This window comes from Haplochromis burtoni, unplaced genomic scaffold (assembly GCF_018398535.1).
Source record: "Haplochromis burtoni strain Fernald_Lab_line unplaced genomic scaffold, NCSU_Asbu1 Contig_155, whole genome shotgun sequence".
Lineage (NCBI taxonomy): Eukaryota > Metazoa > Chordata > Actinopteri > Cichliformes > Cichlidae > Haplochromis > Haplochromis burtoni.
The window spans coordinates 1-13,848 of NW_024582516.1; the positions used below are offsets into that span (position 1 = coordinate 1).

At 38.1% G+C, this 13,848-nt stretch overlaps 1 protein-coding gene across 2 annotated transcripts; it reads right to left on the reverse strand.

Annotated features, from left to right (window-relative positions):
• Positions 1-3,713: 3,713 nt before the first annotated feature.
• Positions 3,714-13,842, reverse strand: adgrg2a (adhesion G protein-coupled receptor G2a). Of its 2 annotated transcripts, XM_042224920.1 has the most exons (15): positions 11,832-13,842; positions 11,629-11,726; positions 11,407-11,534; positions 11,145-11,301; positions 10,841-10,993; positions 10,571-10,693; positions 10,392-10,437; positions 10,203-10,306; positions 9,955-10,079; positions 9,600-9,868; positions 9,392-9,491; positions 7,493-7,779; positions 7,247-7,348; positions 6,360-6,479; positions 3,714-6,273 (listed from the first exon to the last, which is right to left on the reverse strand). In XM_042224920.1, exons 1-15 carry the CDS (start codon positions 13,645-13,647, stop codon positions 6,170-6,172), a joined length of 3,732 nt encoding a protein of 1,243 aa, XP_042080854.1. In that variant the 5' UTR covers positions 13,648-13,842; the 3' UTR covers positions 3,714-6,169. The 2 variants fall into 2 exon arrangements, with proteins under 2 accessions (XP_042080854.1, XP_005932230.2); XM_005932168.3 differs by lacking the exon at positions 11,832-13,842 and having other exon boundaries at positions 11,629-11,814.
• Between the last annotated feature and the right edge of the window lie 6 nt (positions 13,843-13,848).

A 13,848-nucleotide genomic window follows, 5' to 3' on the forward strand; every position in this document is an offset into this window, starting at 1 on the left:
CCACACCACCACAGCAATGACATCGGAATGTCATTCGGCCTGGAGAAGTGTAGTCGGATGGTAACAAAGAGAGGGAAGGTAGTCAGAATGGAGGGGATCAAACTACCAGAAGGCAACATTGCAGACATAGAGGACAGTTACAAGTACCTGGGGATCCCGCAGGCGAATGGGAACCATGAAGAGGCCGCTAGGAAAGCTGCAACCACCAAGTACCTGCAGAGGGTCAGGCAAGTCCTGAGGAGGAGCGGTAAGAATAAGATCCGGGCTATCAACACCTACGCCCTGCCTGTGATCAGGTACCTTGCTGGGGTAATAGGCTGGCCAAAGGAGGAGACAGAAGCCACTGACATCAAGACAAGAAAGCTCCTTGCCATCCATGGAGGGTTTCACCCCAAGTCCAGCACCCTGAGGCTGTACGCTAAGCAGAAGGAAGGGGGCCGGGGACTGATGAGTGTCAGCACCACAGTCCAGGATGAGACAACGAACATCCAAGAATACATTGGGAAGATGGCCCCAACTGACCAAGTGTTTAGTGAATACCTCAGGCAGCAGAAACCCAAGAAAGAGGAGGGAGACGAGGAACCCTACTACTTAAATCACAATAAGAAATGTTTTCGTTGGTTGGTTTGTTTTTTTTTAAATCGGTATCAGAGTCAGAATGCTGCTGATTCTGTAGTATCTGCAGCATGTTGGTTCTGTTTGTAAAACTGCTTCTAACATTTTGATGTTTTTTGTTCTAAAAATCCTTTTAAAACGTCTTACTATAGCTAAGTGTACTAAAAGAAATTGGAAAAGTTCACTAAATATGTTGCTTCCTGCAGCCACCATTTATTTCACAAAAAAAATAATAAAACTATTAGTGCAGTTGCTTTGCACTGTTGACCTTTTAATTCAATATTCACAGGACTCTATGCAATCCTTAAGCGCCTTCCATGATTCAGTAGCTTGTAGAACTGCCTCTAGCAGCAATATTTTGAAGAATTCATTTTCTGTTTGACTTTATCAGTCTCCAATGTCCTTGTGGAGGAATTTTGGCCCACTCTTCTTTACAATGTTGCTTCATTTCATTGAAGTGTGTCGTTATACAAACCTCAACTCATTGTATTAATAGGAGAGTGGTAAAATGAACTAAAGCATTTTAATTAGGTCTGAGTATAGGCTTTGACTGATCCATTGCAAGACCTTGATTCCTTTCTTTTTTTTTACCCATTCTGATGTAAATTTGCTGTTTGGGATCATTGTCCTGCTGGATGACCCAGTTTCAGCCAAGCTTTAGCTGTCAGACAGATGGCCTCACATTTGACTGTAGAACAGGGGTGCGGAACTCCAGGCATCAAGGGCCGGTGTCCTGCAGGTTTTAGATGTGTCCTTGATCCAACACAGCTAATTTAGATGGCTAAATTACCTACTCAACATGTCTTGAAGTTTTGCAAAGGCCTGGTAATGAACTACTCATTTGATTCAGGTGTGTTGACCCACAGTGATATCTAAAACCTGCAGGACACCAGCCCTTGAGGCCTGGAGTTCCCCACCTCTGCTCTAGAATATACAGCGGAGTGATATACAGAAGAGTTCATGTTCAAATCGGTGACAGCAAGTTGCCTAAGTCCTGTGACCGCAAAACAAATCAACCCTCCACCACCATGTCTGAGAGTTATATTAATAGGGTTCTTTAAAGCTCTTCAAATTTTCATAAATATCTGAGAGTGTTTTTTAAATAGCACATTTGTTATGAGAAAGACTTTTAGTTGTATAACAAGTCATGCAGGTTGATAATATCAATGGCTTGTTAAGTTTGGCTATAGGTTCAAAGCTGTAACTGTGCGCTAAATGAAAAAAAAAATCAATTCTGAGGCTTGTGGAGGAATGTTTTCTTATCTTAAACTGCATCTTCACAACACCTACAGAAAACATTTAATAGTTATATTCATTTGCTCAAGCCATCACTGGAAAAAAAATTATATAAGTCAAGTCAGTTGCAGTATGTTTACATTTTACGAAAACTTAAGTTCGTACCGTAATAGGTATGTTCATTACTACTTAAAAAATGTATTACTCTTTGCTACTTTCTGAAAATCCCGAAGAAAATTATCGTATCATTGAACATTAAGAGCACTTTCAGATTATAGGAATGGTTGAATACAGCCATTTTGGTACAGCCAGGTTTTCACTTTGATCTGCCTTCTTCCAGTCATCCCAAATACCCACTGCCTTACAGATACAGGACTTGAGGTTCAAGGATACCTGAATTTGGTACAAAGTTGGAAAAATTGATATACCCTATGACATTTGCAGCTAAGTTAATCAATACTTAACTCAGGGTATCTCACGGTATATCTCAATGTATGAGGTAAAAAGTGTGATGCAAGTTGAGATATTGCAATCTAAAGTCCGCAAGCTGCAACATCTCAGATTTACCAATGTTAGTCAAGTTAAAAGCTACAAATTTGAAAAGTAATGCACACCTCTCCCATGTTTAAAAGTACAATTAAAGAAAGGGATAGAGGGCTTAAGAGAACAGAAATAATACATACAGTTCCATTTGTAGTTCTTTCTGCCAAAGGGCCATGGTGAGCCATCCATCTTCCATCCATCCTTCCACAATTCACTGGAATCACTCCTCTGCTTTAGTGAAACTTGCAAACAGTGATCACCTAATAGGGCTTCACCCAAACTGTGCTCAAGGCAAAATCTGTCATTTTACAGCAATAACCTGTGAATTATGGTGAACTATGAGTGGTTTTGTTTTTGCAGGTTTATATCGTAGTAACATACCTTTCTGCTAGTAACGAGGATGTCCGAGTACCATGAGTGAATTCGATTTTGGGCTCATGAGCTGCTTCTTTTATGCAAGTTTGCCCTCCTGTTAACGCTGTTGCATTTACACCTGTTCACTGAGGGCAAAAGACCACAGCAAAAGACGGGAAGGAAAGTTGCTGCATAGAGTACAGTTTTGTAAGGAGTAAACCCTCACATTAGCCCAAAAATCAGAGTGAATTACATCTCCTTAACTGCAAAAAGATTAACTATTCACTATTAAACACAAGCAGGCGGTCTCAGTTATTACACTTTAAAATACATAAAAATAATTTGAAAAAATACACAGAGAGACCTGTGTAAAAAAAAAATTGATTTTTCACATCCTTGTAGGGTTTTATACCTGCAAATAAAGCACTGCGGGTATGGAATGAATGAAAATGCTGTTAAAGTGTTAAGCTGCAACCCTAAGAGAGGCATGGGCCTTTCTTCAGCTGGGGGAAATATGGATGGCCTTTGTAAATTAATAGTGTTTGTTTATATTTTCCCTGAAATTAACAATAAAACATCCAATTAGAAATGAAATGTTTTATCAGTTTTAGTGGTTTTATTTCTCCCTTTACCTTTTCCCACATTGCTACTGTTAGTCTGTTTGTGAAAGCACGTAGGCCACACTTGCACAGCAGCAGTAAAAATTAACCTTCAAATCTAATTAAAACTTCAGATGAGGAGAAAAAAACGGCCCCCTTGGCTGATGTGTGATTAGTTTGTTAAATCTGCAAACAAATTAGCCGAGTGAACCTGTCACGTTTATTTTGCATCCATGGCACTTTTTTTTTTTTTTTTTTTTTTTTTTTTTAGCAAAGTGGAATATAGAATTTGACAGAATGACATCAGCCAGACAGAAAGGATTCTCATGCATATATGAATTATATGATGGGAAATGAGAATTTAAGGTTCTTGGAAGTCCTTTCTGAATTTTTGTCATTCAGAAATTGTATTGTTTTATAGTGGTTGTAACAGGATTATAACTGTAATATTATCCTGGTTAAAGCTGGGGGATTTTTATTTCACTTAGAAGCTATAATTAAGATTTGCCTCGGTAATAATAACCTGCCAAATAGCTGTAATAAAACTGCACACTTGCCAACAGGCCATCATCATATCAGAGTTAAAGGTAGTGCAAAGTGATGGGATTATACTGACATCTGGTGGAAGATGGTGGCACTTGAAGAGTTTTTATGGAAAACGAGCTCCCAGAAGATACTTGAATGACTCTTAACACCAACTGATTTTGATTTGTCTTTATTTACATTTAATACTGTCAATGCAAACTTTTCTGCCTGAGGCTGAAGAGCACAAGTGGGTGTATAGAAAACGATACATAAACAGATATGATTTAATGAAATGTACTGAAGCTGAAATTTGCCCATCTATAGAAGTGCTTTAAAATAAAAACTTTATTCTCTGTAGAACATTGTGAGAACACACACCCTATTAGTTTTGACTTTTATTCATTATAGCCAGGGTTCATAAGCCTTAATAAAAGTGCTTTACACCACAATATGCGAATAATTATTGAAACTACGATACTAAGATAGCTTTGTACCATAAGACAAATCTTACCAAGTACCCAAATGGTACCATGACTACATTACCATTAGCAATTACAAATGCCATTAATACAGAAAATATATAAATATAAACCGTTTTATTTATTTAATGATTTATATGTGCACAAATTCATACACATTTTGTTTGGCAATAAAGTATGGCACCTGGCGTGACAGCCTTTTTAGCCTCAATCCATGTGGACCGGGAAGCATTAACTCCTGAGCTCCAATTTGGAGTTTTCTGCATGTGAGGGTTGAACAGAGACAAAAGACATGACATCAAGGATCTTTAAGACCGCAGTGGAGTCACAAAGTCAAAAATGAAAACATAAAAAGGTAAAACAAAGGTGATAAGGTATAATGGCATTGCATAACCTGACTGTCAATAGCACAAATAAAGACCGTTTAAACTGCATCAGTATATGCCCTTAAAATTTTGAGTGAACTTAAAATGACTCTAACTAGAAGGCATTTTGAAGACGCTGGTAAACAAAACATTTGGTTTACAAAAAAACAGTGATTATGATTTCAAGCAGAATTAGGATTGATTGGCATTGGGCATTCAGGATTAAATTTAATTTATGGTATTCATGCTCATCAGTGTAACATCTGTGCCTCCAGCTCTTCATTTTTCTCCCAGCATCTCTCACTCATGGGCTTAACATTAGAGGTCGCCCTGTTCTGAGGTTGGAAATCATGTAAAACTTTTAATAGCTAACTGGTGCCGACCTCTGAGGCTAACCTTGACAGGCTGCAATTGAACTGGCGCTGGGTGGGCGTGAGATGCTCTGCTGAAGGTTACTCAACACGGTGATGAGAGGGTTGTCTGCTGGGATCATAATTGTAGTTTTTTTCCCCCTCCTGTTGAAAGGGTTTGATTAAAGATGTAAAGATGTGGAGTAGATGTGAAAGTCTGATGCAAAAAGAGAGAGAGCAGCTGGGCAGGTGACAAGTTGAAGTTAGTTTTTTCTTTTTTATTTCATCTTTCATGGCATGCAAATGGCCTTCCAAGGACATTTAGCAAAATGTGTCCTTGTTAAAAAGGACAGGACATAAATCCCATATTTTGATTGTGCTTCAGTTCGCCACATGAAAATATTTCAAATCTTTTTTCTTTTTCATAAGAAGCATGTCTGAACCAAATTTTTAAAAAAAACCTCTATAATGCAGTGAATAATACAATATTTAACACAGAACTGCACCCTTAGATAATCTTGCAGATATCAACTTTTATCAGATATGATCAAGCAGTTGAGTTTGGCATGTGCACATTTTGCATCAATCAACCTTGTCTCTGTAGGTAGCTAAATACATCCCAAAGTGCCATTTGACACTGCCAAAATAAACTTAGAATTTGGCAAAGGCACTGAAATGTAGAGTTAAGACTGGAAATTCTGTCATTTGTCTGTTCAAGAAATGAATATAGCCTCAAAGAAATAGCCAGATAATAATCTATACAATACTGACAGCATCTGTTCTCGGCTACCAAGTAAATGCAGTTCAATATAATGTTTCAGTTTCAGTAGTACACCTTATCTCTGCTAACAAGACTCTTTCATTATCTATACTATTAGTGTAGAATTGAAAACATTCTCCACTTTTTGATTTCTTCTTCTCTAAAGGTATTTAGACAAAGGTTTCCTTTGTCCCTGATCCTCTTTAGTCCTTCATCGAACCTTCATTTTTTTGGAACATTAAGGCTTTCTTAAGGAAAACTACTCCTCCAATTTGCATCTTGTAAACTCCCAGAGATCATTTCTTGGAATTGGCTGTAATCACAAAAGAAAGCTCAGGTAGAGTCATTTGGTAGTTTTGCCTTGTTTTAGATCTCCTCTGTGAATCTCATTGAGGACGACATCATTGTTGGAGCTGTCAGATATCCCGCTGTCCGCGAACACAGAGCCTGCGGGCAATGAGAACAATGTGTTATGAAGAATATATTCAAATGTGCGATGTTTGAAAAGGACTATCTGCCACCACATCACATACCACTGCTATTGGTGCCATAACTGACAACAGAGGAGCTTCGAGAAGTGAACTTTGGATCCAAGGTGATTGCACTGGAGCGAGAGATATTCTTCTTGTTTTGTGTGAATGTTCGACTCCAATCTGTAGAATACATGACTGTTTAACCAAAAATAGGCTGAAAATTGACACGTTTGTTTGCTTTCATCTGCTTTTTTAAAAGGCAGGGTAATACGACAAGATTTCACTTTGATTTTCCTGTCACATTCTTTAAAATCTCTGCCAAATCTCTTGTTAGGTCAAAGCAACCCAGCAACACTTTTAAGCCATTCATATTTATGCTTATCTAAAGGCTTAAATCTAGAACATTAGCACTAATTAGCAGTTATCTATCAGGTATGTAGCTAATATTTAACAAATGTTTTTTGGCTTTAAAGCAGTCAATTCTCAAAAAATCTGAAAGCCTTCCCAGAAAACAAGAAAACAAACCAAGTACTGCGAAGTACTGTAGGAGTGGTCTACTAGTTTTATGTCAATTCTAGAGTTCAGCAGTTGGTGAGAGGCAAGTTCAACCCATTAGTCGGGGCATTAGTTTCAGAAAGATAGAGAATTCAACTGTAATTAGCTGGTTTATGATAAGCAGTAAACTATGTAGATTTAACAAGTTTAGCTTTGGATTTAAACCTGAGCTCTCCTCACACATGGATGTGAATGACATACTACATCCATATATCATATCTTTATTTAGATTACTTTAAGTTTTTATTTAAATGAGTTCTTATTTTGGTGGAAATTAAGAACAAAATTTGAAGACAAAGGTTCTAAAGCAACCACTGTTTACTCTGTTGTAACCAACTGAACTACTATAAAGTGCTTCTAAAGAAATCTTCGGGAACATTTAGTAATTTCACCTGAGTTCTCAGCCAGTCGCAGTTTTCCACAGCAAAGGTAAGTTCTCCACTGCCTGCGGACATTCTCTTTTATGGCGCAGTGGAAAACAAAGACAAAGAAACCTACACAGGAACAGTAAGGAAGTAGCTTATAGTATACATCCATGCATTTTATAGTGTTATTATTGTGTTATTATATATTTGTGTTATTATGATAAAAAATAATCAATCCTATTTTGAAATTCAAGGTGTTTATACATATGTCACCTTGCAGAGAGTTGAATATAGAAAAAAGGTAAACAAAGGGTAAGTAGAGGGGTCCCCATGCAAACAGAGCAAACCCCCAGGTAAGGCCGAGGATGATGACGAGGCCGGTGACACTGCGCAGATCAGTCATAACACTTCTTTTGGGAGACTGGTTGTGGGGGTTCTGCTTCTTGATACGTGAAAGCTGTCCCATAACAACGATGAAGGCCAGCAGGCACAGGATAAAGATCAGGAGGAAATAGGCCACCACACTCACATAGAAGGCTATGTTATTACTCAGCCAGCAGCTACAGAAAGAAAACAAAGGAGAAATGACCAAGGGAACATTTTAGCTTCAAAACAGTGATAACTTGTTTTCTTTCTCTTCACTTAGGTTGCTTCAAAATTATTAGATGCTGTGGCGACACAACTAAAGCAGTGTGATTAATCAAAGGTTAAGTTCTTTGCTAAGGTGGCTGGACCATCTAATTTGTTGATGTGTATGGCAAAATCCATTTACAGTAGTTGAACAGACCTTTCCCACAGGGATATTTTGACTCCTCACTTGGAAAAATCACTCTAAAATTCATAATGGCTCTGTTTCAATATGTGCATCAGCATCAATAATCCATGCCATAAAGCAGCCTCATGGAATGTGAGAATCCTGGCAGTTGCATAGTGTTTTTAAATCATCATCTCTGATCAGCGTTGGGAGAATCAAGTTAGGACATTTTTCCACAGTTGCCACTCCTGGGAAATACTTTGGTTTAGGAATGGTGACATTAGTTCAACTGGTTATTGCACAGTTTCATACTCAGGAGCTGAAAAATGGAAATGGCTGATTTCCTGACATTGCACTACACTCTTACGGTCCCACCAGAGCATCTCAGTGGGGATGAGGACTGGACTTTCACTGGGCCAGTTCAGCACCTTAATTCTTTCCTTTGCTACTGTTTTTGGGATCTTTGGGATTTTCATCAAGGTTTAGCTGTGGGACTGATGGACACATATTTGCCTTTAGAATACTAGTATGTATAGGTCCTATGGTTTAAAAACAAGCCTAAATCATCAGCCTTTAATCACTGTGCTTGACAGTTTGTATGCAGTGTTTATGCTGATAAACTGTTTTTTACCAAAAATAGAGCTGTGCATTTTGTCCAAAGATCTCTGCCTTGGTCTCCTCTATCCAAAGGGAATTGTTCTAAAATTATTGTGTTTTTTCAGTTGTAATTTTGCAAATATAAGCCATGCTGCCATGTCCCTTTGAAGAGAACAGGTTTTCTCCTGGCAGCCCTTCCAAATAAGCTATATTTTCTCTGTCTTTTTCTAATTATACTTTAATGAACCTAAACATTTAATATGTTACCGCTGACTTCTCTATGATTGCTGCTGATGTCTTTTCTGCTTGGCATTGTGTTAACACACACCTGAATGCTCCAGAGCAGCAAACTGCCAACACTTGCTGATGATTAGTTAATTCAGTGTATTTTATTAAGAGAACCAGGCTGCTGTTTACCCTCTTAATACTAATGGAAGCAGTAATGGTATACTAAGTTTTTCACATGGTGCTTGTACATTTTGGCTTATTTCTGGTTAAATAATGCCACTGTGTAAAATCGTGTGGTATTTAAATAGATAACCTTTATTATATTTTTTTCAAGAAATATGATTAACCAGCATTATGGGAATGCTGCTTACTCTCAAATGCCGTTTAGGAAAAGCACAGACTGCACTTTCCAAAATGTTATTAACCATTCAAAATATTTTACACTACAAGCCTTATTCATCTCATTTACTATTCACATACACGATCAGAATTCAGTATCTTGCCCAAGTAAGTGTTCTATCTACAGTACTTAGCCATAGCTTCTTGGATCTAAAGCTTTGACATACAAAACAAAATATTAAAAAATAACTCACAAGTTATCTGAAGTGTCATTTGTGTGTTTTCCATAATTAATCAAACCATAGTTGTTTTTGTCCACGGATATCACAATAATTACAATGACAAGAGGAATACCTGCAAAAAACTCAAGGTTAATCAAAGGAAATTCATGAACATATTTAAAATATTGATATAATGAAAAATTAATAATTGATCATCTAGTAAAAGTTTGAAGATTCCTACCCCAACCCGTCAAAGTGAACTTCAGCATGTACTGGCTCAGGTAGGGTGTAAAAACTCGCACAATGCTGAGATACATATGCAGGGCCTCAAGCCCCGCCCATGTAAATGATGTCAGCAGGAAGTAATGCAGGAAGAAGGCAGTACAAATACAGAGGCCTGTATTGTTGTGGCTCGCCAGCCAGCTGTCCAGCAGGAACACCAAGTTCAGGAAGAGCAGAGATAAACAGAGTTGGACCAAGATCTTGGCTGGTATATCCCTTAGCAATTTTCTACAAAGACAGAGTTTAATAAAGAACGTTAAGAAATTTATAAGACTAAACAGTAATGATTGATGTGCACCAAAATAGATCCTTACGGAAAAGAAAGATACGTCAGCAATGTGATAGCAAGAAAAATAGCAGAGATTCCACAACCAATGTAGGTGATGAAAGTAAGAATTTGTGTGTTCTTCTGGTCAGGAAGTTCCTGTCTGGACAAATCCTGCATGGAGAAGTGGCATACACAACAAACAGACAGTGAACACAAACTGAGGCAATTTGTTTCCGTTGCTGGTTGTTATAAATTATACATGAAACAGAAACAGGTGCACAAATTCACACTAACCAGCAGTACTGCAAAGGATGTAAGATGGCTGCAGCTGCAGATTGTATATTCAGGGGTGCTGTTGACCACAAAGCAGCCAACAGAGCTCCAGCCTCCTCCACCACCTGAAAAATAACATCAAGGGCAGGAATATTTACACCTGGGGCTTTCTGGCTCTTTACAGACACTGTTTGAAATGTGCAAACTCACTATTCAGCGTGAAATCCCAAAATGCACATTTGGCTGTGTAGTTTTCCTACAAACCAAAAACAATTTGTTATTACAGTTTATCTTTTTGTGAGCCTATATTGTTTATAATTGCAGTGATATAATGTTATGATCATAAGTGAACAATACAAAACTACTAACGTGCTGCACATGACACTCACATGAACCGGGTTTCTGTTTCGGATGGTGAACTTAATGTTTTCACTCAGGTTGCTAATTGACAGATTAGCCACACTTGAGCCTAGAACTGCGCTGACAAGAGTTTTGTTATCTAATGATGGATCCTGCAAAAATGAAGAAATATACAGAGGTCAGTTACAGGAGAATGAGATTCGCTTTAAATTTAACCCCTTTCATATAGGTCATAATCAATTAGATAAATCAAAACAGAAAATAAATAAATACATTCTGATATGACAGTGAGAAAGCACCTTAAAGAAGGAATTTTTTGCATAGAAAGTAAACTGGACGCTGTTGGCCTGCTTCTGCTCTTCAGGGCTGATACCAGATGTGAGGGAGGCAGGCAAGTATACAGACGCCAAAGCAGGCTCTGAGCTTTTCATGGTCCTTTTTGGGCCACTGAACTGAAAACACGCAATAAATAAATAATTAAGTGGTAGGTTTGGGTTTAAGTGTGGTTGAGCCCTTACGTGTCTTAGAGACTAAGATTGATATGTTTATCTAAAAAAAGGCTCTCATGTGAGGACCAATGTCTCTTGATGAGCAGATGACTACCTGGACATGATCAGTGTTAAAAACATCAAAAAGGATTGTTGTGAAGTTGCTCCCATTCACTGTTTTCACAGCAACAACTAAGGAACTGGTTGACAGAATTCCATCGCCACCAGTGACAGCCAGTTTAACACCCAGATCATCCACCAAGTGAATCAGCCTGTCGCCAAGAAATACAACACAAACATCAGGAGGAAAAAAATCACATTTGCATGTGCATATGTTATTTTCTTTGTTTGTTTTAAGACAGACGTGTGTGTTGAACCTGTTTGCAGATTTAGAGAGTGCCTCGGGGTTACTGTCCATCAAGTTACTGACAACTTTGATTACCACTGATGGTGAAACAGAGGGACTGTCCAGATGCTTCTCCAGCGTCTCAACCAACACTGACACCTTAAAATTCCCAAATGAGACATTAAAATAAACAAACACAGTCGTTATCCATTTAAATGTTAGTTGCACAACAGAGCTGCAGAGTGACATTTACTTGAGAGGCGTTGAGCAGAGATACAGCCTGTGTTTGATTCAACAGGTAGACTGCTTCATCAGTTGTTTGTACATCAGTTGTGGAAGTTCCTGTGTTCTCTACAGGAGCAAATCATCAAATCAGTAGATCTATTTTTTTGTTCTGCAGCTTAAAACTCGATAGTAATAACTTTTTAAAAAGGTTAAACTGCAGTATCTACATACCAGCCACTGTGGTGGTTGTAGTAGTTTTGGTGAGCGGTGTTGTATAAGTCAAAGAAACCTCAGCAGTTGTGCCATTTAAATCTTGTGGACCATGACCTGTTATAGTAGTTGCAGTGGTTGCGGGTGAGATAATAACAACAGATGCATTTTCTGTTATTGTTGTCGTTGTTGTCGTTGTTGTCGTTAAACCGGCCTCTGGTCTGTCATCTGTTTGGACGGTGCTGGCAGCTGTGGTGGACATGGTTTCATTTTTGCTTATTGTTGTGACATGAGTCAAACTCACTGTGGTGAAATTTGCAGTCTGGTTCTTCAGTGGAGCTGAAGTAGGTTTAGTACTGTGAGACACTGCAGCAGTTGTGCTTTTCTCTGTGGTTCCAATAATTGCAGTTGTTTTATTTTGAGATAGAATAGTCGGAGTAATGATCACTGGTGTTGTGTAATTGTTAGAGGCTGTAGTTGTGCTCTTTATCATTGTGTAGTTGGGAGATATTGTTGTTGTACTAACTGTTGTGTTACCGGTTGTCGCCACACCATTGTGTAAAGTTGTGCCAGCTGTTGTTACATTGTACATTGCTGTGTAATTGTTGTCAGCTGTGGTTGCAGCATACACAAGGGTGTAATTACTACCAGATCCAGTTGCATTATAAACTATTGTGTAGTTGTTGTTAGTTGCAGTTACATTAAAATTGTTGCCAGATGTAATTGCATTATACACTACTGTGTAATTGATGACAGCTGTGGATGCATTATACATTGCTGTATAATTATTACCAGGTGTAGTTGCTGTGGAACTATTGATAGTTGTAGCTGTACTAAAGTTGGTGGACACTAATGTGGAATTACTGCCAGGTGTAGTTGCATAATTAAGTGTTGTGTAATTTTGGTTAGTTGTATTTTCATTCAAATTGGTCCCAGATGTAGTGGCATTATGAACTACTGTGTCATTGTTGTTCACTGTGGTTGCATCGTAAACCTTTGTGTAACTGTGCCCACCTGTAGTTGTATAATTATTGCTACCTGAAGTTGTATTTTGTGGGATTATGTAATTGTTACCAGCTGTGGTTGTGCCATCGACTGTTGTATAATTGTTTCTCTCTATAGTAGCACTGTGAACTGTTGTAGAATTATTGTTGGCTGTGGTTGCGTTGTAGCTGTTGCCAGGTTGTCTGTCATTGTTTCTGACTGTAGTTGCATTGTACGCTGTTGTAAAATTATTGCTGGACATAGCTGTATTGTACAATGTTGTAGAATTATTGCTGGCTGTAGTTGTGTTGTAATTGTTGTCTGACATAGCTGAATTGTAGGTTGTTGCGTAAATGTTGCTGGCTGTAGAATTATTGTTGGCTGTAGTTGTATTATAACTGTTGCTAGTTTGTCTGTCATTATTGCCAGAAGTAAATGAATTGTACAGTGATGTGTTGTTCAAAGTTGTTAGAAATGGGCTCACTGTTGTGTAATTGTTGTTTGCAGTTGTTGTATTGTAAATATTGCCAGTTTCTATGTAACTGTTACCAGCCGTGGTTTCACTGTACATTGTTGTGTAATTGCTACCATCTATAGTTGTATTATACACTGTAGTGTCATTTTTGCTTGTTGTAGTTTGAGTGTATACTGTTGGATAACTGTCGGCAGCTATAGTTGTATTGTATGTTGTGTAATTGTCATCAGTTGTTGTTGCACTGTTGACTGTTGTATAATTGTTTCTGACTGTAGCTGCATTGTACGCTGTTGTAAGATTATTGCTTGACATATCTGTATTGTACAATGTTGTAGAATTATTGATGGCTGTAGTTGTGTTGTAATTGTTGTCTGACATAGTTGCATTGTACGCTGTTGTATAATTGTTGTTGGACACAGCTGTATTATACACTGTTGTAGAAGAAATGTTGGTTGTAGTTGTGTTGTAATTGTTGTCAGTTTCTCTGTCATTGTTGCCAGATGTAATTGAATTGTACACTGTTGTACTGTTCGGAGTTGTTAAAAATGGGCTCACTGTTGTGTAATTGTTGCTGGCTGT

Bases quoted from the DNA above. Each gene is read 5' to 3' on its own strand.
- adgrg2a (XM_042224920.1), bottom strand. From the start codon at position 13,647: ATGTCAGACAACAATTACAACACAACTACAGCCATCAATAATTCTACA. The intron at 11,302-11,406 runs GTTCAACACACA...TCTTGGCGACAG, and splicing joins CTCTCTAAATCTGCAAACAG to GCTGATTCACTTGGTGGATG. The intron at 7,349-7,492 runs GTGACATATGTA...GTTCCTGTGTAG, and splicing joins TATATTCAACTCTCTGCAAG to GTTTCTTTGTCTTTGTTTTC.